Genomic DNA, 22,894 nt, shown 5'->3' with positions numbered 1-22,894 from the left:
TGCTCAGTTATGTCGAGTTTGTACCAGAGCTGCAAAACAACAGTAACAGTAGTTGTTTAAAACATAATTAGTCGGTAAATGGCAGCATTGGGAAGTACTTTCAGGAAGTAGTTTGTTGCCGTGTTTGAGTGACAGCCCATAACGGGACGGCGGACGGTGTTGTATCGAAAAAGGCACCCCTGCCATGAAAAGCACCCCTGTCGTCGGAAGCGCATTAGAAGGCAGATAGGCAGCCCGCAGAGCCGAGCCGATACTCAAGATGGCAGGTAATAACACTTTTTTAAACCATATTTTCTTACAAACTTTTGGATTTTTTTCTTCTAGATAAAGTGGCATTTTATTGTTCAGAGTTGTAATACTTGAACTGCAGTAACTATTTCGCCACTTGTTTGATGTAATGGTAGATTAGGAAAGCCGACTCTAGCGCAGGGCTTGGACAACCCGTGTTAGCAGACTTAGCAACACTAGCCTATTCGCTAACGAAAGCTAATCAGGAGTGTCAAAATGGGTCATTTCAAAAGCGTGCTTTGAAAAATTATTTTCAAATTGAGAATGCTGTATTATAAAATCACCGAGTTAGTTTTATTTAAATACAGATTATCTCTTTTGTTTGGATTATTTTCGACCTGTTGTAATAGCAAATGCTATCGAGTCAACTTAGCTAACGTTAGCCGGGTAGCCACAGTCGGTGTCAGCCGTAAGCTGACAAATCCTGCCATATATCATAACAAAGTGTATTGTTTGTTTGTGGTCGTTGGGTATATTGTTGTTTCTCTTAAAATCTATCGCAACGTTTTCTATTTAAGTTGTAAAACACCAGGTCCATAACATCGTTCCAAGTTTAAGGGTGTTTTTAAATCTGGAGCACATTCCTTAGCCTCAACAGCTGTAAACACAGGCTTCGCCTCCTGGATCCTTTTCTGGGCTCCTCTTTTAACTTGTCTTTACTGGTGTTATGATTTATCGATTACTGAATGGTATAAAAAAGTTGTATTTTTTATTTGTTCTCTAATAAAATCCAGTAGGTTTAGAGTGTGTTGGTCAATGCAGGAAATGTCCCATCAGCAGTAGTTCTTTATTAGTAAAATAGGCTAAAATAGTACTGTACATAACAATATACATGTAAATGTCTAAAAGAAAGGACAAACATTGTAATTTGGAACATAAATTGGTATAAAGTATATAAACATATCACAGTCAGTTGTATCAATACTCATGCAGATAATATTTCTTTATCAATGTTTTATGTTGGCTACAGATTTTTTTGTGTTTGAGAGAGATTTCAGAGTTTTGAGGATCATTATTAGGTTTCTTTCAAATAATTAGATTGAGTAATTGGTCGATAAAACTATTAAATCGTAAGGTGCACAACGGGTTCTCTTCTTGTCACTCTGTAATGTTATTTGTAGGAAAACATTTAATAACGGTGCTTTTTGCTGAAAATCTTAATGATTATATCATTACAGTATTGGCTAAACTACAACATTTTTCAAGTTTCCTAAAACTCTATTAGTTTTAAAATCTCAGCTGCTCTAAACATACATTACTTGTGGGTATTAAGGGTGGTTAGTCCGATCCAACTATTCCAATATATTATCAGTTTTCAGTATGAATACCTGGTCTTCTAGTAAAATGCTGCATCCGAAATTATTGTTGTTTTATTATTGTGTTACTGCACTCGCTGACATATATGATAAAACAATTAAGATTCAATATAGTTTTTCAGTTTTGGTTATTTGATCACTTTTAAGCATGACTATTATTTTATTAAGCCAAGAAAATTATATGGGTCATACATCTTCTCTGTGTAATTTCTTTATTGGTTTTAAAAAATAAATAAGCAGACCGAACTTCTTATTACAATAGAGATGAACTGGATGTGAGGTTTTTTTCAATAGCGATAATGCTACTAAATATTATACTGAATCCCATGATCATCTTGTCACATAATTGGATTATCCTTTGAACCTTTGAACTGCACATCTTCCAAACAACTTTGGCCTGAAAACCCCTAATTTTATTTTAAGAGCTCTGTTTGGTAAAAATGTTTTTATATAAAATGTAATATCAAAGTATACTAAAATATATCAAACAAAATATGAATTAGTGAGGCAAAAGTGTAATTATGTAGCTAAAGAAGACAATTTAGATGTTGAGTTGAGAGAAATTATCTTATGCACCAAAGTTTTAATCATAAAGTGTGTTAAAATTTAAATAGAAGGCACAAAAAAAAATCAAATGCAGTCAGTCATCCCAGTATAACCTGATGCAACGCTGTTGTTCACCAAACGTTATATTTAGTTTATAAATCCAGTGGCATAAATCCATCTCCCCACCTACTGTTTTATTGTTGCAGGTCTATCTTTATACTTTGAAGATGGCCATGATGATCTGGACGACTGTAAGTATATCAATAAATCTGTATGACAAAATATAGACACTTCTATTTAAAAAAATTACAATGAATTTTATTCTGTCTAGAGGTTCTTTTTGTTTTTGGACAACTTTTTAGCGTGGATAGTATCCTATCATTGCAGTTTTACAGCCTAACATGTCTAATTTACATCAGCCAAATGAATTAAACACAGGTATATCTTATTAAATTGCTGAATATTCATGCTCAAGAAAATCCTGCACTTTATCTCTGACATAAAACTTTTTATAACGTCACGAGACTGCTGTTATATACATTTTTCTTGACTTTGATCTAGCTTACAACAAAATCAAATGTTTTCCACCCACAGTTGGATTTGATGATTATGCTGCAGATTGTGATGGCATCCGTATCACAGCATTCCTCGATGCTGGACAAGACAACCTAACTCCTCTGGGAAGGTTAGAGAAGTACGCCTTCAGCGAAAATACATTCAACAGGTAAGTTGAGTTCTGTGTTCAGGCGGCTAATCCTCCTGTCCTCTAAAAACAGGTCAAACATTAAGATCACTACCTCTTTTGCAACCTGTGCTTCACCTGTTTGCTGCTGATATAGTTTTAGAGAGAAAACAATCTAATATTTGTCTGAGAATCAAACAAATTCTCAGACAATTCTCCCTCTTAAAAAGGGAAGACCGTCTTCGCTTTTTATTTTATCAGAAGTAACAAATATTCCTAATAAAGCAGTATTTCTGTTTTCATCAAATGATACTCACTAGTGTTCTCTAAAAAATTTGAATAGTAAAAATATGCATTAGTTAAAGGCAAACAAATGTTTAAAAATCTTTTTGTATCTGCAGCATAATTTTGGCGTCTTTGCAACAAGGAGACGTCAGCAAATAAATCAGTATTTACATGGAAAGGATATTAACCGGAGTCAGTCATTACTAGGAAATTGTGCAGCAATAAAAAAATAATGTTCATGGTCTAAATCATAAATTGCATTAGGTTAGATAGTGAAATTATGTTATAGCAGTACTTTGTTTTGAAGATTTACTGAAATGAATTTAAGTGAAAGAATGTCAGAAAACTGTTTGAATGCTTCCTTACCTCTCTGTCTTTATATGTAGAATTTCTTTAATTTTAAAGATAGTTATGTTCTTAAGTCTGTTTTTGCCTGATGCAGCTTTCATAAATAACCCCACAGTTCTAAAGTCCTTTGTTTTTGTCTCATGTGGCCCTGCAAGTACTGATTCCAGCTGTTGTCTTCATGCTTTTTATGCTCTTACGTGCAGGACTAAGCCATCCTCTTATTTTGAAGTAGATGTGTGTGGAATGTACTTGCCATTGCTTTCAGAGCTGCATGTTGTGCTTTGCGAACTTGACCCTTGTAGGTATTGGCAGGCATACCACTAACTTGGAGCTATTGCTTTCTAGGCAGATCGTGGCGCGTGGCCTGCTTGATGTGCTTCGAGAGTTCAGTGACAATGAAAATGACTTTATCAGTGTCATGGAGACAATTGCCAGAATGTCAGAGGATGGAGGTAGATGTATTTTCTTGTCATTTTCTTTGTTTCAGCTGCCTTGTTTTAATTTGGTTTATTAAATTGACGCTGTGATGTGTGTGCTTAGAGCCCACTGTGCGATCGGAGCTGATGGAGCAAGTTCCTAACATTGCCATGTTTTTGCACGAGAGTCGGCCGAATTTCCCAGCCGCCTTCTCAAGATACTTGGTACCCATTGTAGTCCGGTATCTTACAGATCCAAATAACCAGGTAGGTTTCAAATAAATCACTTCTTTAGGTGAACTGTAAAACTAAGCAAAGCATTTTAAGTACAATTAAGTATGTTTTGGGGATTTTAAAAACAGAGCATTTGTGTTTTTGCATGTTGACTTAACAATCGACCCATTCATCGTTTGCAGGTGCGGAAGACGAGTCAGGCAGCGCTGCTGGTTTTGTTGGAGCAGGGCCTCATCTCTAAAGCTGACATGGAGACCAAAGTTTGTCCTGTTCTGCTCGAGTTGACAGAACCAAGCAGTGATGATGACTACAAAATTGAGGCAGTTGCTGTAAGAAACATTTATTCATTTGACCCATTTCTTCTTCCTTATGTTATCATTAAAGAGTATCAATGCAGAGAAATAAACCCAGTTTGATTTAGATTACTTTTATTGACCTCCTTTTACTTGAGTTCCCGATCTGCTTTCGTTCTGTCACATAGATCATGTGTAAAGTTGTCACCATGTTGAGCAAAGACACAGTGGAGCATCTGCTGCTGCCACGCTTCTGCGACCTCTGCAGCGACGCCAGACTCTTCCAAGTGCGCAAGGTAAAACCTTTCCTTTCTCACATTCAGAAATCTGAAGATGACCTTTAGGTTAGTTATGTTGCAGCCTAAAGCACGGCTCAGACAGCAGGCATGTGAGGTCAAGTTTAATTCTGTTTGTGTTGCTCTGTCAGTGTGAATTCAATCAGTCTGTGAATCAGCCTCAGTTCTGTTTCGTCCAGCAGGCTTTGCTGACACTACGCCGTTGTTTCCCCTCTGGAATGTTAATTCTGTCTAACTGGTGCCAGTTGGTGTCGGGGCTGCAAATGTGGTTAAACATTGCCAAGTATTTTTTTGGATCTCTTTGTAATTCTATTTTAATTATGCCCCCACGCACAAATTTGGAATTGAGTAGAGGGCAGCTCATAATAATCACAGTACATTTCAGCAAAGCATACTTAAACTATTAAATTTTGTCTGAAGTGTTTCACCGTATTTTCTCCCCATCATGCTTGTTACAGGTGTGTGCAGGGAATTTTGGGGAATTTTGCTCTATTGTTGGTCAGGAAGCAACAGAAAAACTTCTGGTGAGAAACTTCAGAATACGTTTTACAACATTTATTTTCATACTGGTTTTTTATATTTTGTCCCCATCAACAAATCTCTCTGCAGTCAAAAATCTCAGTTTGTTTTATGTTTTTAACACAGATGCCGAAGTTCTTCAACCTGTGCTCCGATAGCCTTTGGGGCATCAGGAAAGCATGTGCCGAGTGCTTCATGACCGTCTCCAACTCCACCTCTCCAGAGGTGCGACGCTCAAAACTGTCCCCGTTGTTCATCAACCTCATCAGTGACCAATCACGTTGGGTAAGTCTCACAAACTGTGAGAAATGTATTCGCATGTAAATGATTGCGTCGAAATGATTGGGACATTTATTCTGACAGTTAAAATTAAAAAGATAGAAAATGGGGCCATTTAAAATGGCTTTATCCTCAAATTACATTTTTTCTAATAATGTGGTTTCTTAACTCATTAAGTCTTGTAAAAACAAACTTTTTCCACCTTCAGGTGCGACAGGCTGCCTTTCAGTCTCTGGGGAGATTCATCTCCACCTTTGCCAACCCCTCCAGCACAGGCCTTCATTTCAGGGAAGATGGTGCTCTTCCAGAGGTCCCCAGGTGTACAACGGACAAGTAAGACCATCACTGAACTTTTATTATAATGACTCTGGATCACATGTAGGTGTTCTGTGTCATGTTTGTTCTAAAAGCTTTCCAAAATGTCTACATTTGAGCAAAACCGGTCATTTCAACATGTTGCAAAGCAGTGGTCGCGTAACTTCTTTCAAAACCACTTTTATTCATAGCTTCAAGTTGCTTAAGAAGTTCTCCATCCAACTTTAACGCTCCATCGAAGGAAAAGGCGTTGTTTTGTTTGTGTTTGAAAAGAAGCACTGCTTTCCCTTTATAACTGCTTAATCAGGAGCCACGGATTGGATGGCAGCGTTAGTTTCCGTCTCATCAGCACAATGCTGTATAGAAAAGATGTTTCTATAGGACAACAGGAAGTCTTACAGCGAGTTATTTAATCTGACAAACAATCTCTTTTAAGTAAACTGTCTTGGAGCTCTGATGTTTGAGTGTCATTCCTTCAGATTACTGATTGATTTAGATTGTATTGAAACTAGTGGTGATAATTAATCACAATTAGTTACATTTTAATCAAACTATATATCGACAAGTTTAAACAGCATTTTCAAGTTCATTTACCATATAAGCTTAACAACAGAGATTTCCTCTTTTTGATCTGTTATTTAGGTCATCCAACCCTCAGATTTGTTCAAGGGGTTGTTGTAATGTTTCAAGTATTTCAGGAAGCCAGGATCATTTATGGTACTTCTTTGAAGAAATGCTGCTGCAACAGGTTTAGCATTGAGATGCTTAACCTGTTGAAGCTTCGCTGACAGGCTAACTCCTGTTAGCACAACATGAACACAATATTATTTTTCAGCATTCCATCATATTGGTTTCTTTTTTTTAATGAAAAATTAACCCGCAGTGAGCCAAGGGAAGTGGCTTTGTTGTCCGACATTGTTTATGGATGATGTTGGTGCGTCAGATTTATAGGCGTACCAGAACCGCCGTAAAAGTCCCAGCTGGAATCTTTGATGTTTAAAAAAAAAAGAAAGTGGTTAATTGCTATTACATCTCTAACAAGTTGAAATCTATGTAATTAATAAATAAAAATAAACATTTTAAAGTCCTGGTTCTAATTAATATTGTTCAACATGTTAAAATGGTCAAACAGTAACTCTACACAGGTGGGTTTTAGCCTTCATTTAAAGGAACTCAGTGTTTCAGCTGTTGTGCAGTTTTTCTGGAAGTTTGTTCCAGATTAGTGGCACCTTTTATATAATACAACCCACACCAGGAGGGTCAGTGTAGCACAAAGCAATCCCTTTTTGACCCTGTTCTATTCAGAAACGTCTATTCTAATTAAACAATCCAATTCCACTTTAAAAGCTGTAATTATTGTTCAATTATTATTAATTATTATTCATTAAGATCAGAGTTAAGATTCCTGTAGATGCTGATAAAGATTTGCGAGAATAATTCGGCTATGTTTCGTGGATACCTCAATTGTAGGGACTGTTGGTTTCTGCAGGGAACTTGTAAAATTTGCTTTCTACTTTTGAGTAGAAAGCAGATATGAGTGATGAGTTATAAAGTTGTTTTTTTTAGGAAATGTGTGTGGTAATAGTTTATCATGCACAAATTTGTCACATTTTTGCTTCAGACAGACAAGATCGGATGTCCTCTTGGCTGAGGAAGCTTCAGCTTAGTCATTGGTTGAATGAATCACAGTTATTAATGAGACATGATGAACAGCCTGTTCTTTTATTCCTCTGCGTTAAGTTTCATTACCAAAAAAATAGACAGACAAATTTTATTGTTTATACAAATGAAACTCTGTTTTTACCATAGCAATCTTGCTTATATAGATTTTTGGGGGGGGGTTCACACCTGATAGTTCATTAGAATCCTTTTGACTGGGAACCAAAATTGCAATATTTGTTACATTATCATCCGGTGGGGTTGACTTTGTCAAACAATCCAAAATAATTGGATTGTTTGACAACAATTGTTCACTTCCTCACCTGTGGCGGCGCTGTATCAAAAATCACTGAAAACCTTTGAAAAAGACATGGAGCGCAACTTCTTTGTGCTCAGTGTTGCACCTGGTGTTCTGGTGTTCAATTTTACGCGTTGTGGGATTTCTCTTTCGTCATTGGTGAAAAACCAATTTCCCATTTCTTCCACAAGTGCTAGACTTGGATTATTTCGATTTGATTGTATTTACACAGAATGTCCTGCATTATAGTTTGCTTCCTGCTTTTCGAGTGGTTTCCAGTCAGTTTGGTCTTCAACCATGTATTTGAACCACACCAGAGTTCACTAGAACCAAACTGAGCTTTTTTGAGTGTGATTGCGCATTCACACCTCCCCAAATGAACCGGACTGTTTACTTCAGTTATAACTTTGTTTGTAAAGTTACTAAAATAGGAAGCACTGATTGTTTCTGAACTTGTATTGCTTTGCAGCAGCTGCTCTCTGAACTCCCTGAACTGTTCCGACATTAGCAGCTGCCACAAAGGACAGAACCATCACACATACGCCTCCCAACCAGGACGGCCGGGCCACGCCATCGCCGGAGCACGTGGCGACGCCAGACTGCGAGGACTTGAACCACTTCGAAGACGGCCATTTTTCTGTTCCCGGCTCGGCTGTGACAGACAGCCGTGACAGCCCCCTGGTTACAAACAATGCTAAAAACACAAAAGAGACGGAGCAGGCCGACGACAGCTTTAACTCTTTCATCTACTGGAGAGAGCCTCTACCTGACATCAGCGAAGAACTGGAGATGCTAAACTGTCAGACATCAGAGGAAGGGACGGAGAAAAAGGTAGAAGAAGAGGAACCAGAAGAAAACTGTTCAGAGTCTACATACAGCCATGGCAAAGCTACCAGTGATCAGATCCAGAAGGTTTTGGATTGTTTGCAACCTCACATTGATGATCCAGATGTGCAAGGTGAGTGTTTGATGCCAGAATGTGTACGGTGAGATTTCTGGGAATGCAGATTTAATTACAGATGTGGTTTACTGCTCAGCTCAAGTTCAAGTATTGTCAGCGGCTCTAAAGGCTGCACAGCTTGACAGCCCAACAGAAAAGCAACCCAACTGAACAGCAAGACGAACTACTAGAATCCAACCCCGAAAGCCCGCTGGAGGACAAATCCACAGAGATTCAGCCGCATGAAACCGAGGAAACCAGCACAGAGGAGGAGCAAACGGCAGAAACTCCTCCAGCCACAGAGCCGAGTCCGGTCCAAGAGCAAGAAGATGAGCAGACACAGACAGAGCCGGAGGAAGAGGAGGAAGAGGAAGAGGAAGAGGAGTCTTCTCCTGACTCTCCAGCACCAGTAAGACACGCTTCAGATTGTTAACATTTGGTCAGATGTAGATAAGAAATGGTTTTTGGGCGACATCACTTAAAAAATGAAACCTTTTTTTTCATACCAGATCTTTCCTTCCTTTTTTTTCTTTCTTCTTTCCTGCCTTCTGAACTTCCTTCTTTCTTTATTCCTTCATATCTTACTTTCCTTATTTGTTCCTTCTTTCCTTCCTCCCTTCCTTTCTTCCTTACTTCCAATCTTTCCAAACGTCCTTCCCTCCATTCCTTCTGAATTTTGATCCTTTTATTTTTTCTTCCATCCTTCTTTCCTTTCTTCCTTCCAAATTTCATTAATTTTTCCCCCTTCCTTCTTTTCTTTTTTTATTTGCAGTAATTAAGTAAAACATTTGCGAAATGTGCCAATATTTTTTTATCCGATCATTTGATTAGTCATCAGAATAATGGATTACTAAAGTAAATGTTAGCTGCACCTTTAATTTGAAGTGTTTTTTGCATGTAGTCAGCTTGGTTTGTTCCATAACTGTATGGAACAAACCATTTTCATTTCATTTCATTTTTCCCAGGAGTCTGAATCAGACGAACCCATAGAGATAGAGGAGGTAGAGGTGATACAAACCCGAGTGTCCGAGGACAAACCGAAAATCCAGGTCAGTTTAAATACACCAGCCTGTAAATATTCCACACATTCTCTCTTTCACATGATTTTTTTTTTTTTTAAATGTTACTCTCTCTGTGCTGTATTTGCAGAACGTTATACCCCAGCAGCTGTTGGATCAGTACCTCTCCATGACGGACCCGGCCCGGGCGCAGACGGTGGACACAGAGATAGCCAAACACTGTGCCTTCAGCCTGCCCGGCGTGGCGCTCACGCTCGGCCGGCAGAACTGGCATTGCCTCAAGGACACGTATGAAACGCTGGCCAGTGATGTTCAGGTAGGAAATCGGCCCAAGCGTCTGGTAGAGATGATTATTTACAGCCTAGATTTTATCTCAGTGGGACGTGTTTATGTTTAAGCAGCTGTTTGAGCAGCCAATCAGATGGCTGTTAACTTTTTAACAGATGTGATGATGCAGGTTTTTGTCTAAAAGAAAAAGGATAGGTTTTTTTTTTTTAGGATACCTGGGGGTGGAGAACTTTTTAGGATGTTGTGCATTAGATTATATGTAATGGGATATTTTTTTACATTTTTAAAGTGTGGATTAAGTAGTTTTGTCCAAAAAACCCCAATTCTTTAACGGTTTATGAACTGGCAACGTGCAGATTTTGAGAAATTAGCTCGAATAGCATCGTCCCATACATTCGTTAGCCTGATTCCTTACAATTCCTATTTTTCTTTAACATAACTTAGCTTTTCTGAGTCATAAGCACAGGTGTTTTGAGGCGTTAACAAGACAGTTTCTGCAGGAAAGTGATACTTGAAACTAGGGCTGAAACAATTAATTGAGATGAATCAGTTATTGAAATAATCGTTCACTAATTTAGTAATCGATTCATTGTTAACTGGAGCACACAAACTCAAAAGGCAATTTACTGAAAGGACAAGGTTGGAGCAGTAATTAAGCCAAAATTGTACAAAAAAATAGATTTTGCCATTTAAATGTTTAAAAAAAAAACCCATTGTGGCATAGTTTTAGCTTCACGTGGTTAAAATTCAGTATAGAAAGTTTTACAAGGAAAATGTGTGTTAAACTGAGCAATTCATAAAGTAACTACAAAATTCAACTTTTCCAGTGAAATCTCGTTTTTTTCAGTAGTTGGACTACTTGTTGTCTGGAGTCCATGTTTCCTTTAATAGAGCATTTTAATTATTTAATAGTCACAGGTCCTGTTGTTACGTCCTCCTAACGTCGTCCAGTTCTTCTGTTAATGCAATATTTCTATTCTCACTCACACTGCTGCTGATTCCATCCTGACAACTTTAAAGGTCAGGGCAGCTTTACAGGCTTTTCCTCAAGTTGAACAGTTGGAGGACATGTTGGGACAAATAGATGCCGGTGTTGTCTTTACATGCCCCAAGTCGTTTCTCTGACAGATCCATTGTGTGAAACTCCTGACTTACCACTGAATCCTTCACTTGGATTTTATATTTCAACAGTTGGCCCTTAACAGCAGTTTTTTAGCCTAAATATTAAGGTTTTTGCTTGAAATGTGGGGATTCTGTTTTAAAAAGTATTTCTATTATATTTTTTCTTTGATAGATATTGTTGGAAAAGGCAGATTCAGCCCTGCTTCTGTTAGTCATTTTGCTCATAAACTGGCTTTTATGTAGTAAGAGTGCACTTTGTGTTCTTTATAAATTAAAATTCTGGTCATTTAGTTGGGATAGGCTAAAAGGTCTGAGACTGTTTTCAGTTATTAAGCCATAAAACTTTAGTTCTGCTGGATTGAAGTTGGGGGAAAATTGCACAAATGGGTGGAAATGTAGAAACATTCTTTAACCAGATTGTTTTTTTTTTTGCTTTGTAAAATGTTTAATGGTGATTTTTACTGCAACAAGAAAAAAACCAAATGACAAGTTTAGAAGCTTGAGAGTCGCAGCTTGGCCTGTCGCAATAAATCAATTAATAGCATGATGAATTGAAACAAACTTAATAATTTCCATTGGATGATTTATTGTTTATTTTCTTTTTTTCTCTTTTTACCAAAAACTGGATGATAAAAGTCTTCAGTTTGGTGCTTGGGTGTCAGCTAACTCTATTAAAAACACAATTTTGTTTACAGAGACTTATTAATTAATTTTATTTGTTCTTTCTGTTGTTTTTTTGTTTATATTGGATATTTAAAATGTCTTTCAGTTTCAATGTTAAATGTTCACTAGAATTTAAAGTTTGAATGTTATTTGCATTATTATGCAATTACCATTATTTGAAAATGGTCTCCAAACTGCAAAATTATTGTTTATTGCTGCAACTTCTGGGACAATTTATCGTCCAGTAAAATGTGTTATTGTGACAGACCAGTCACAGCAGATTTAAACGTAACGACATTTAACTGCTGCATCGCGTTAAATTGCAGCTTCCCCCAAAATTATGCTAGATGTTTACTAAACATTGCTTAAGGTTTTCAGCAAAATTACAAAATTTTTTGGTCTTTTTCTTGCTCAGTGGAAGGTGCGGCGTACTCTGGCCTTCTCCATCCATGAACTGGCGGTCATTCTCGGCGATCAGCTGACGGCGGCGGATCTGGTGCCCATCTTCAACGGTTTCCTCAAAGACCTGGACGAGGTTCGCATCGGCGTGCTTAAACACCTGTATGACTTCCTGAAGGTAACAGCTCTGGTTCAACTGATGGAAAATTGACGCCAAGTACTCTTTAAATCTCTGCTAACGAAGCTGGTTTGTACTTCCTGCAGCTGCTGCATGCAGACAAGAGGAGGGAGTATCTGTACCAGTTGCAGGAGTTCATGGTGACGGACAACAGCCGCAACTGGAGATTCAGATACGAGTTGGCAGAGTAAGTTTGCTTTGATTTATGTTTTATTATTTGTCATAATGTGCTGTTCTTTTCTGCTTTTTAGTTGACTATTTACCTTTTGTCTGTGTTTGTGTCCAGGCAGCTGATCCTAATCATAGAGTTGTACAGCCACTACGACGTCTACGACTACCTCAGACAGATAGCACTCACGCTTTGCTCTGACAAAGTGTCAGAGGTCAGGTGGATCTCCTATAAACTGGTGAGTTCATAGAAGAGTTTGAAAAGTATTTTAGAAGAAAATAAATTTGAGATGTAAAATGTTCAGATATTAATATATTGGTCATATTTGTTGTGTGAGCAGCAGATTTTACATTGCAAATTCTAACAATTTGCATCTGTAGCGTTCATCTGTGGAAAGCTACAGATGAGCCTTAGTGCCTCTGTGGGGAACAAATTATGTTTCTGAACCTCAAAATTCAGACTTTTTTTTTTCTTCAAATTCTATTTTAGAATTATTTTTGTTCTCAAAATTTTCTTTTTCTCTGAATTTTTTTCTGGAAAAAAATTGACAAAAAAAAATTCTGATTTATTTTTTTTTGGTGAAAATCAGGATTTTTTTTTGTGTGTTTTTTTTTCATTTTCTCCTGTGGAATGATATATTTTTCTCCTTCAGTAATTATTTTTTCTCTATTTTTACTGTAAAACTGAGATTTCTGTATTTTTCCTCTATTTTTTCCTCCAAGTTCTCTTATTTTTCAATATTTCTTGTTTCACACGGAAATTGTGTTTTTCCCTCTGTGGGAATTGTGTTTTTTTGCTGTTTGTTTTTTAACCTTCCCTATTGATTTCTGTATGTTTTCCTCAGGATTGTGTTTTTTCCATCTTAACCCTCAAAATTCTGACTTGAATCTTGAATCTCAAATTCTTATTTTCTCAAAATTCTTCAGAATTCATTTTTTAGCTATTTTTTTTCTCTTCAGAATTTTTTTTCCCTTCCAGTGTTCCTAATTCTCTTCTATGAAAATGCTTGTTTATTCCCGGTAAGCGTAGACTGACGGCTCGTTTTTCGCTTTGTGCTCTCAGGTAGTGGAGATCCTGCAGAAGCTTTATGCATGCGGGGCCGATGAACTTGGTCTGACCTTCATCAACGAACTCTCAGTCAGGATTCTGTCACTGTCCCAAATGGGTGGGCAGGCAGGCGTTTGCTTTTATCTGCCAGGTCTGTACATTTCTCCACTTGTTATTTTAGTATTTCTATAACTTTTGATGCCTTTTAATCTTTTTTATAATTGTAAAGTAGTTGGTTTTTTTACACCATAATGGTTGTTTTATGTCATGTCAGTGTTGTATAATCTCTAGACGGATGAGAATGTGTTTTGACCGTAAAACTCTGGCAGAAAGCCATTTGTCGATTAACCGGTCTGATTAGATTGTTTCTGTTCTTGTCACATCTTTGCGTCATAAATACCTTTTCCCTGGGTGCTTGTTGCAGCTCAGTCTGAGTGTTTATGTGTTTTTGCTGAAGGCCATTGTGGAGGAGGACTGCATGCCCATGGATCAGTTCAGCCAGCACCTCCTGCCCAGCCTACTGAGCCTCTCTGCCGACCCAGGTGGCCAACGTCCGCGTTCTGGTGGCCAAGGCTTTACGGCAGAGCATCATGGAGAAAGGTAACTTGAAGATGAGCTCAATGATTCGACAAACGATAAGTTTAAAGGGTAACTACTATGCAAAATTCACTTTCTGCACATTTTACACCTCCATTTGAGGTACAAACAAACACCCGGCCATTTTTTGGCAACAAATTTGTTATTTGGTGTCTGGAAAATTAGCCATTTCAAAAACCTTCCAATTAGTGAGTCTCTGCTCCGTTACCTAGCAACCCAAATGGATCTCCAGCAAAACTTTTTCAAATTCCACAAATGATTAAAAAAAGAAAAAGAATCCCACATTTTCAGTGTTGCCTTTAAATAAAAAAACTTGATTAAAATCACACATGAATAAGTTTGTTCATGTAAATAAAAAAACATGCCACGCCATGATACTCCAACTACTTCCTGTCTTCTTTTTCGTGGTTTGCGGGCGCGGCAACATTCGGTTGTTAGTCATGAGATGCGAAAAGTGTTTTCATTACAATTTAGCAAAATAAGCCAATTTTGAAGAATTTTTAATTAATGAGCTACAACAGCATTTAATTTTTTATTTTGGATCAATGACTGAATTTTGATATGGCTACAGAATCCACCTCAACCTAGCAACAAAACTTTTTCTTAATCAAAAAACAAGATTTTTTTTCTAAATTTCCGTATCTCCATTAAGTACATTTATTTTCAAAATGTCAAATTGCACAATTATGTGGTGATGGGAACACAGTCAATGGCTGCTAGAAAACAAAAATGTTTTGTTGTTGGCCAACCATCCACAACCCACTTAATGTATTCTTGTTGGTTGTGCAGGAGTCTCTACTAATGCTTTTCACAGATGTATGGTTATATAATTGCACATTTGTTTGCAGCTGTTTTCTCATGCAAGTGTAAATGTTGCGTTGGGGGTTGTGTCTGGCAGCAGCTTATTTGGGTTTAAAGTGACAGGAGGCTCTATAGCAGCGACCAGACTAAAATCTCATTATTAAGAATGTTTTGTATCGCACATAAACAGATCCTAACCTGTTCAAGGAAGCGTAACAGGTCACCTTTACAGCTTTTCTTCCTACTAACCGAGTGTTTTTGTGTTCAGCTTACTTTAAGGAACCAGGCTGTCCCTACTCGGACAAGTTGGAAGAAACCGTTATGGCTCTGCAGTCTGATAAGGACCGGGACGTCCGGTTCTTTGCCAGCCTGGACCCAATCAAAGGCCTGATGGACACTGCTCCATTGATCTAACCCCGCCCCTTTCCCCGCCGCGTTGCAGCCCACCTGCCTGTCTTACCTGTCTGCCTGACCGACCGACCGACGCACAGCCGGCGTAACGTACTACACCAGCACCCGACCGGGTCCCAAGCCACTGGCCTGTTGGGCAGAACTGACCACTTCCTGAATCAGGACCGCTGTTCGGATCAAGACTCGAAGGGACGGTGCAAGCCTGTCTTCTGGTTGGGCAATACGAAGCGCACATCTATTGAAAAAAAAATATAAAAAAGAAAACGAGCCTACTTCTCAGAGCTTTTGGAGAAACAACTGGACTCGGGCGGCTAAGCCTGACCGTTCCTCCACACTAACATCCACCGCAAACTCAAGTCAGGCTTACCTTCTCCAAAGCGATTTCTAAGCTTGGTCTGATTCAAAATACCTTTTTTTCTCAACTCTTTTGTGGGTTTCTAAACCAGCGGGCCTCGGGGCGCCTGACTCTGTGCACTAACTCAGGGGGACTTTTCTGAACCTGAACAGCATTATGAAGCTTACAGCTGGAACCTCTGAGCAGCAGACCAGCCAAAACAAGTAGCTCTGCTGGTAACTTGCCTCTCCTCCTCCTAAAGTGTGTCTCAGATGTCCGTTTTTTATTATATTTGTTTGTTTTTTTTGGTCATCTGTTCCCTTCTCATATCACGTTCCCTCACAGAAACCACTAACTGCTTCACAGGAAAAGCATAATTTAAAACCATATCTTGAAACTTTGAAACATGTTTTGGAAAAGCAAACCCTCCCCTCAGCTTTTCTCCGACATGAAGGGGGGGAATCGGGTTCTGAATGTCCATTTTTCTTACTTTTTCTGAAATAAAACAAGGGCTGATGATAAAGTGACACCATAGAAGAGCAAGAAAGAAAGCACACTGTTGAATAATGCATGTTTCCCCTCACGTAGTGTCTCTCACTTCCTTCAATGTTGACGTCATAATTGCTTTTGGTGAATCTGCTTGGTGGCTTGTACAGTAGAAAATAGTGTTGGTTGTGTAAAGAGCTTGAAAGGTGCCTGATCAGATTCCCTTGCTTCATTGGGATGATTGTTTTTTTTTTTCTTTTCTGTACAGTGTGAACCTTTCGAGGACAGAAAAAAAAAAAGTATTTTAATGGAACCAAGGCCAGTTTAGTCGAGATGTGTGTGAATAATGGGAGCAGTCACCAAGTCACTTTTTTTTTTTTGCCGTCTTTCAAGCTCAGTTGTGTTGTAAATTGTTTCCCCTTTCCTTTTTTCCCTTGAATGAGCTTAATTGGAGAACTAGAGCTGGTTGTGGTTTGTGCTGTGCATCTCTGGTCTTTGCTTCCTTTGAAAGGAGAGCTCATCGCAGTAATGGCGGTGTCCACTCATCTCGTCTGTCTGCATTTTGTGTCCCCATCTCATCTTTTTTTAATGTAGTAGAACAGTTAATATATACATTTTATGAAATTTATTTTTCTTTTTCAATTATACACCACAGTTCAAAGATTTTATATCCTAACTTTACAAGATTTACAACCTTTGTAATATTCAATGGTTTCTTTTAAAAAGACATTTTATGTAATGTTATTTTTAGTATTCTGTAATTAAAATGATGAAAAATAACTGTTTGTCATTAATAAAAGTAGATCATTTGATATGCTTTTATGCAGAACAGCATCTAGATTGGTTTTATTTTTCTTAAGACTAAACAATGGGATAAGAAGGCTGGTTCTGTTTTGGGGAATATAGTGACTTCATAAAGTTTAGAAAATTATACACGATTGTCTTTAGTCAGAGGATTCTTCAGAGTCGCTGTAAGACTGTTTTCTACAGGACATTCTTTGTCAGCATCTGCAGCAACTCTGACGTAAATTTCATGAGTTGCAACATTTAGTTTCCCTCTAGCATTCTAAAAAATTAATGAATTTAATTTTGTCTTCAGTCAGAGGTTTCTTCATATTTATTAGAAGACTGACTGCTAAAGGAGATCCTTCTTGCCCACAGCATCACCAACCATAACTCCTTAATGAAATTAGTTACATTTAATTTACTGTTGGGATGAACAAAGTATTTTTGAAATAAATATTTTCTAATTGTTTTTTTTATTACCGTCTTCACTGTGTTCTATTTTTAAGTAATACCGTTGAAATTATTTATATATATCCCCTGGCAGATACGTCTTGATAATGAAATCAGTGTATGGTTTTGGAAGATGTGACAAAAAACTTATTGGGAGTCAGTCAGAGTCACTTGATTGTAGTGAGTAATTCTGCATTGCTTACTCCCATCATAAAACGACATGGTACACTTATACCACTTTTTTTCAATGTTCCCCAATAAGATTGTTTTTTTTTCTGTTAAATTACATAGAATTTGTTGCGTTTAAGGCGGAAACTGTTAACCTTGGTTTTGTTTGTTTACATCTCAAAGAACTGGGGTTTTAAAAGTCATAAAAAATCCTTAAAACTCATCTGCGTCTAAAAAGCAGCAGCTTCCGGTCCCATGCGGTGCTGCCGAAGCTCTGCATAAGCTCCATGCCACAGTGTCTCTCCAAATGCGCCGTGGCGTGTTCTGCAACGTCGCCGCGGATCTTCAGGGTCTTAAAGTGATCGAAGTCCGAGCGGCCCAGCTTCCTGAGGCGGCGGGCTGCAGAGCGGTAACACTTCCAGGGCTGAGCCTCCAGCAGGAGGTGGGTGCTGATGGCGGCGAGGCGCGACAGCAGCTGCAGCAGGCCCGAGTCTCCGTGGTTCAGGTGGACCCACATGGTGACGGCCAGGCACAGACACAGGTGGAAGTGGGAGCAGCTGTGCTGGCTGAGGAAGTCTTGCAGCTGGTTGGTTTCCTCAGTGATGTCCAGCTGGATGAAGGAGATGTTGCTGTGGAGAGGGTTGGTCTGCTCTGCGCGCTCAACAAGAGTTTCATCCAAGTCAAACCCCAGAAGCTGAACTGTGCTCTCCTCTGGTTCCTGGACAAGATGCTTGTAGATGGCCACACTCAGGTCCTGGTGTTCACACAGGAGGAACTGAGTTATTGTTCAGACAATATCAAAGGAGGTTTCCTTTCCTGCTTAAAATTTAGTTTATACCAGGGGTGTCGTAACTATTTGCCACATAGGCCAAAATCATGAAGTCAAAAGAAATAGAGGGTCAAAAAAGAATAAATTATTTTACCTACTCAACAATAAACAAAGAATGCAATGTTTTAATTAAACAAAGTAGTCAGATATGTTGTTGGGAAGGAATATGTAAATTATCACAGATCCAAAACTTAAAAAAGAAATTCTAGATATCAACATGGGGAAAAAATAGAACAAAATTTAGTCAATTCTGTTTGATTAATAAAAAATGGCAATTTCCTCAAAGAAAATACTCAAGAGTAATTAAGCCAAAATAGTACAAAAATATTTACATTTTGCATTTAAGATTAAACAAAAAACTATTGGTAAATATGTTGCATAGTTTTAGATTCACCTGGTTCAAATTCTGCAAAAGAAAAGAAAAACTCCTACTAGGGACCTTTTGCAATCCAATTATCGGTTAATCCAAAAAATAATCAAAAGATCAGCACGACACCGTTGATGTTAAGCAAAGCAGAAAAAGCTGAACTTTTCACATGTTGATGTTAGAAACATTTTTTTCCCGCTGCAGATGCTTTCTTTACAACAAATAATCAAGCATTCACTGAAGGAAATGAATGCAATGTGCTGCATTCTGGCACCAAAATGTTTGTTTTCTTATTAATAAAGGAAATTAATTATTTACTTGCATTTTTATGTAACCTAATATTATATGGAATACGCTTAAATGAAAAATCCGCAGAATGAGTTTTTGCTCGATTAATTGATTAATAATCAGAATAATTGATAACTTAATCTAAGACTACAATAATCGTTGGTTGCAGCTTTAGTTATTGGTCTATGTTATGAAGCATGGTGGGGCATTGCATTATAGAATAAAAAATATACGTTCAACTAGTCTAACTTTACACTACAGCACCAAACATAAATACACTAAAGTGACAAAGTAGAAACAGGAACTTAAAAAAAACGCAGTATAGCACCGCACGTATAATTTAGTCACCCCAAGAAGACTGCTATTATCACCACGAGCATTTTAAGTAACAGCATAAACAGGAAGTGTGTCATTTTCGCACCCCTGAGTTGCACCCCACGTCCAGGATGAGCGTGGGCTCGTCCCCTCCGTCCCTGTAGCCTAAATCCTGCAGGAGCGTTGCTGGGATCAGACTCAGGCGGTTTTCCGGAGGGTTAAAGCTGTAATAGTTTATAAAGTTTCCGTAAGGAGCAGCACCGGGGTCGTTTACTGCGTTGTCAGGATCTTTAAGATTCGGACATGTTGCCATCGTAACGTGTGTGCTTGAGAAAAGATTCCGGGTGGAAATGTCGTAAATGGGTTCCACTAGTTTTTCCTCTTATTTTCACGCCTGCTGTGGGCGCGGCCATTTGAAGAAGTAAAGAAAACGGTAGCTAAAATATTCACCGTTATATTTATCTATGGTGTTTCTTTTCACTCCTTCTACAGGTGAATGAGTGCAAAACACTCAACGCGACGCTTACAGTTTTAAAATCTGATGCTTAATAGAGTTAGTTTCATTTATCACTTTTTAACTTTAATCAGAATTCAAATGCAAGATGTTTTATTTAGAAACTGAAATGTCCATTTCATTGTTTTATTTTAAATAGCCGAACCCGATTTTCCAATATCAATATAGATAATTTTATACTTGTCATTACTATTTATGACCTCCAGACGGCCAATATTAAATATTAAATTGAAAATAAATGCAATATTTTTAAGCCTTAGACCTTAAATGATTAATGTGTTATTGTTGGGGTGTATCTAGTTTTTCTTGTAAATATATATTAATTTTAGCACTTTATGTGTTATATGTGATCAAACGTGCTCTGTTATCAATTTTTCAGTTGTAAAAATTTTTTATCACTAAGTTAAGAAAAAAAATTAAACACGGGTTTTGGTAAGTATATCCAATCTTAACATTTTAATTCAGGGGTTTTAAAATTTAAAATTCAAAATTTTGAATGACGTGGTTTTATTTTGAAAACCGGATTGCACTTTACTCGATAGCTCTGCCTTGTTGCTTTGTTTTTCAAGCAGAAGATTGTAAATTATAACTTCTGCATATGTTTTATATTGATATAAGGCATCAGACGTCCAGGTCATGTTAAAAACTCCCCCGAGTGCTGAATGAGTGCTTCAGAACCGCTTTCTGAGGGGAAGAAGTAGGGAGTTAAATAGTTCGAGGTAGTGTAATATGACCTCCTGACCGGGTGGTGGCGCTCTGCTGTCTGCCAGTTTTTACAGGACAAGAGTACCAGTTTCCGCATCTTATGGAATACGAAGGTTAGTTAGCAAACGGCTAGATATCTGGATTCTTATGTTGACATTGAAGCAAAGAAACTACCGTTTGTTGCGTTTACTTTTTGTTGGATAAAAAGGTAAGAAAACACAAAGATTTTCTATCCATTTTATCCAAAAACAGTCTTGAGTAGTGAGCGTTTAAGAGTAAATATGTTGTTTGATTTGGGTACGTCTGTCACCAGATCCATAATCTGTGTAATTTCACTCTTAAACACCATTTTTTGTGATAGTCGACTTATCTGTAGAAAAATTTAATTTAATTTCTAAAATGCATTTCAATTGGGTGTAAAGTGAATGGAATAAATAACTTAAAAACATAAGAGATTTTAAAAAGCACACTTTCTTTTAAAAGAGCACTGAAATCTTATTTTTAAGAAAACGTATTTTTTAAAATCTAGTTTCGTGTGTGTAATTTGTAAAATATGTCTGATTATTCTACACTGAACAGAAACATAACGCAGCACTTTCGTTGCTCTCATTTTTCTTGAGCTGAACTCTAAGATCTAAAACACATCACAGGTTTGTGAACAATGTTTGAGAGAAATTATTTTGTGTATATAGAAAATGTTTCTGATCATTTTATGAAGTGTATGGCAATGTTGAAATTCTCTTATATTCAGAGTTGGGTAGTAGATAGTTATATTTACTCAATTACATTTACTTGAGTAACGTTTTTGAAAAACAAAATTTACTTTTAGGAGTATTTTTACTACGCTATACATTTTACTTGTGTTTGACTAATTTTATTATGAAGTATCGCTATTCTTGTTTGAGTAAAATTTTTGGATTCTCTACTTATTGGAAAACATGTTTCAGCCAAAAATTCACCAGACACAAACACACACCTGCAGTTTTTGCTAAAGTTTCGTAAGTTTTCTATTGGAAGAAACTGATTTAGAAAAATTTTATTTTGCCTGATTTCGTTACTTATATAAATTGTAATTTTAGTCCTTAAAATAGCAAAATTTTCACTTGACTTTACATTTTGGTGATGTAATTTTTAAATATTAAATGACTGATAATGTGATCAGCTACTCAGTACCTGAGTAGACATTTTTCCAAATACAGTTTTTACTCTTGAGTAATCTTTTGACGGCTAATGTTTAACCATCAACATTAGTAAAAATAAGCTGAAGCATCATTACTCTTACTTGAGTACAATTTTTGGGGCATTCTACATGTCTTGTATGAGTATTTTTATCAGTTGGAAAAATACCAAGGAAGATTAATAGTAAACACTTTAGTGGAAACTAATGGGGATCATAATAAATTAACAAATTAGACTTGAAAATGTTCAGATTAATTTTTATACTTTAATTTCTATGAGTTATATAATATGATAAAATATTATAGTTTAACTACTGGAATAAAGTACTTTCTGCTATGGGCGGTCCCAATATTTTTGAGATTATTTATATAGTTAGAAGTATTTAAGCAGTTATAAGCTTTTTGCCTCTAACTAATCCACTTATCAATTTGTCATCTTTATTGACAGATGACTGATTTTTTAACTTTTCAGTCTAAGTTGTGTACTTTTATAAAACATAGATGCTTCCAGTATTTCCATATAAAAACATACTTGTAATTATCTTAAATGTCCAAACTTCAGCCTCTGAATGTACCAGTCGAGTTAAGCCCAGTTGCTGAAGCTGATCCAACTTCTCCTCTCCTTCAGGATCATCATCATGGTGACGGCAAAGCGTCTGGCTGATATCGGTTACCGCGCTTTTTCTACCTCAATGATGCTGCTGACGGCATACGGAGGCTACCTGTGTGTGATGCGAGGACACCGATACTGGGTGAAGCAGAAACAGCTGAAACTGGCTGCAGAGAACCAGGACACTGCAATCATCAAAGACTGACGTCACCTGGACTGCACTGTTACTCCAACTGGACGTTTCCCATTCCTCTAATCCGTCTCAATGGTGAAGAGAAGGATTCCTCCCCGAGTGTTTATCTATTCCCACACAGATTTAGTTTTTCTTTTGTTGTATAAAATTTAACCAAACAATGGTAGAGAATATATTTGGCCTTTGTCACATCCGCAGAGCATAATTTCAAGTTTGTATTGTATAAAAATGCCTTAAATAAAAGTGTGACAATTTATCACAGT

The 22,894-nt window shown here is 37.4% G+C and overlaps 3 protein-coding genes across 4 annotated transcripts; 2 read left to right on the top strand and 1 right to left on the bottom strand.

The window, feature by feature from the left end:
- Positions 1-16,545, top strand: ppp4r1l (protein phosphatase 4, regulatory subunit 1-like). The gene is given in 24 exon segments (XM_032549874.1): positions 1-266; positions 2,357-2,401; positions 2,745-2,874; positions 3,811-3,917; positions 4,006-4,148; positions 4,298-4,444; positions 4,597-4,704; positions 5,163-5,228; positions 5,350-5,508; positions 5,711-5,835; positions 8,244-8,292; positions 8,294-8,732; positions 8,812-8,870; positions 8,872-9,123; positions 9,680-9,763; positions 9,864-10,049; positions 12,222-12,383; positions 12,470-12,570; positions 12,670-12,790; positions 13,615-13,695; positions 13,697-13,750; positions 14,057-14,140; positions 14,142-14,199; positions 15,266-16,545. Coding segments are annotated over 24 exon segments (2,913 nt in total). The 5' UTR covers positions 1-259; the 3' UTR covers positions 15,412-16,545.
- Positions 16,546-16,551: 6 nt separating this feature from the next.
- Positions 16,552-20,585, bottom strand: bcdin3d (BCDIN3 domain containing). The gene is made up of 2 exons (XM_032549877.1): positions 19,538-20,585; positions 16,552-18,386 (listed from the first exon to the last, which is right to left on the bottom strand). Exons 1-2 carry the CDS (start codon positions 19,742-19,744, stop codon positions 17,853-17,855), a joined length of 741 nt encoding a protein of 246 aa, XP_032405768.1. The 5' UTR covers positions 19,745-20,585; the 3' UTR covers positions 16,552-17,852.
- Positions 20,586-20,704: 119 nt separating this feature from the next.
- Positions 20,705-22,892, top strand: cox14 (cytochrome c oxidase assembly factor COX14). 2 transcript variants are annotated; one of them, XM_032549880.1, is made up of 2 exons: positions 20,705-20,858; positions 22,457-22,887. In XM_032549880.1, exon 2 carries the CDS (start codon positions 22,467-22,469, stop codon positions 22,641-22,643), a length of 177 nt encoding a protein of 58 aa, XP_032405771.1. In that variant the 5' UTR covers positions 20,705-20,858; positions 22,457-22,466; the 3' UTR covers positions 22,644-22,887. The 2 variants fall into 2 exon arrangements, with proteins under 2 accessions (XP_032405771.1, XP_032405772.1); XM_032549881.1 differs by lacking the exon at positions 20,705-20,858 and adding an exon at positions 21,167-21,300 and having other exon boundaries at positions 22,457-22,892.
- The last annotated feature ends 2 nt before the right edge of the window (positions 22,893-22,894 follow it).

This window comes from Xiphophorus hellerii, chromosome 20, assembly GCF_003331165.1.
Source record: "Xiphophorus hellerii strain 12219 chromosome 20, Xiphophorus_hellerii-4.1, whole genome shotgun sequence".
In the NCBI taxonomy this organism is placed as follows: Eukaryota; Metazoa; Chordata; class Actinopteri; order Cyprinodontiformes; family Poeciliidae; genus Xiphophorus; species Xiphophorus hellerii.
This window is presented reverse-complemented; position numbering and strand designations above follow the sequence as displayed.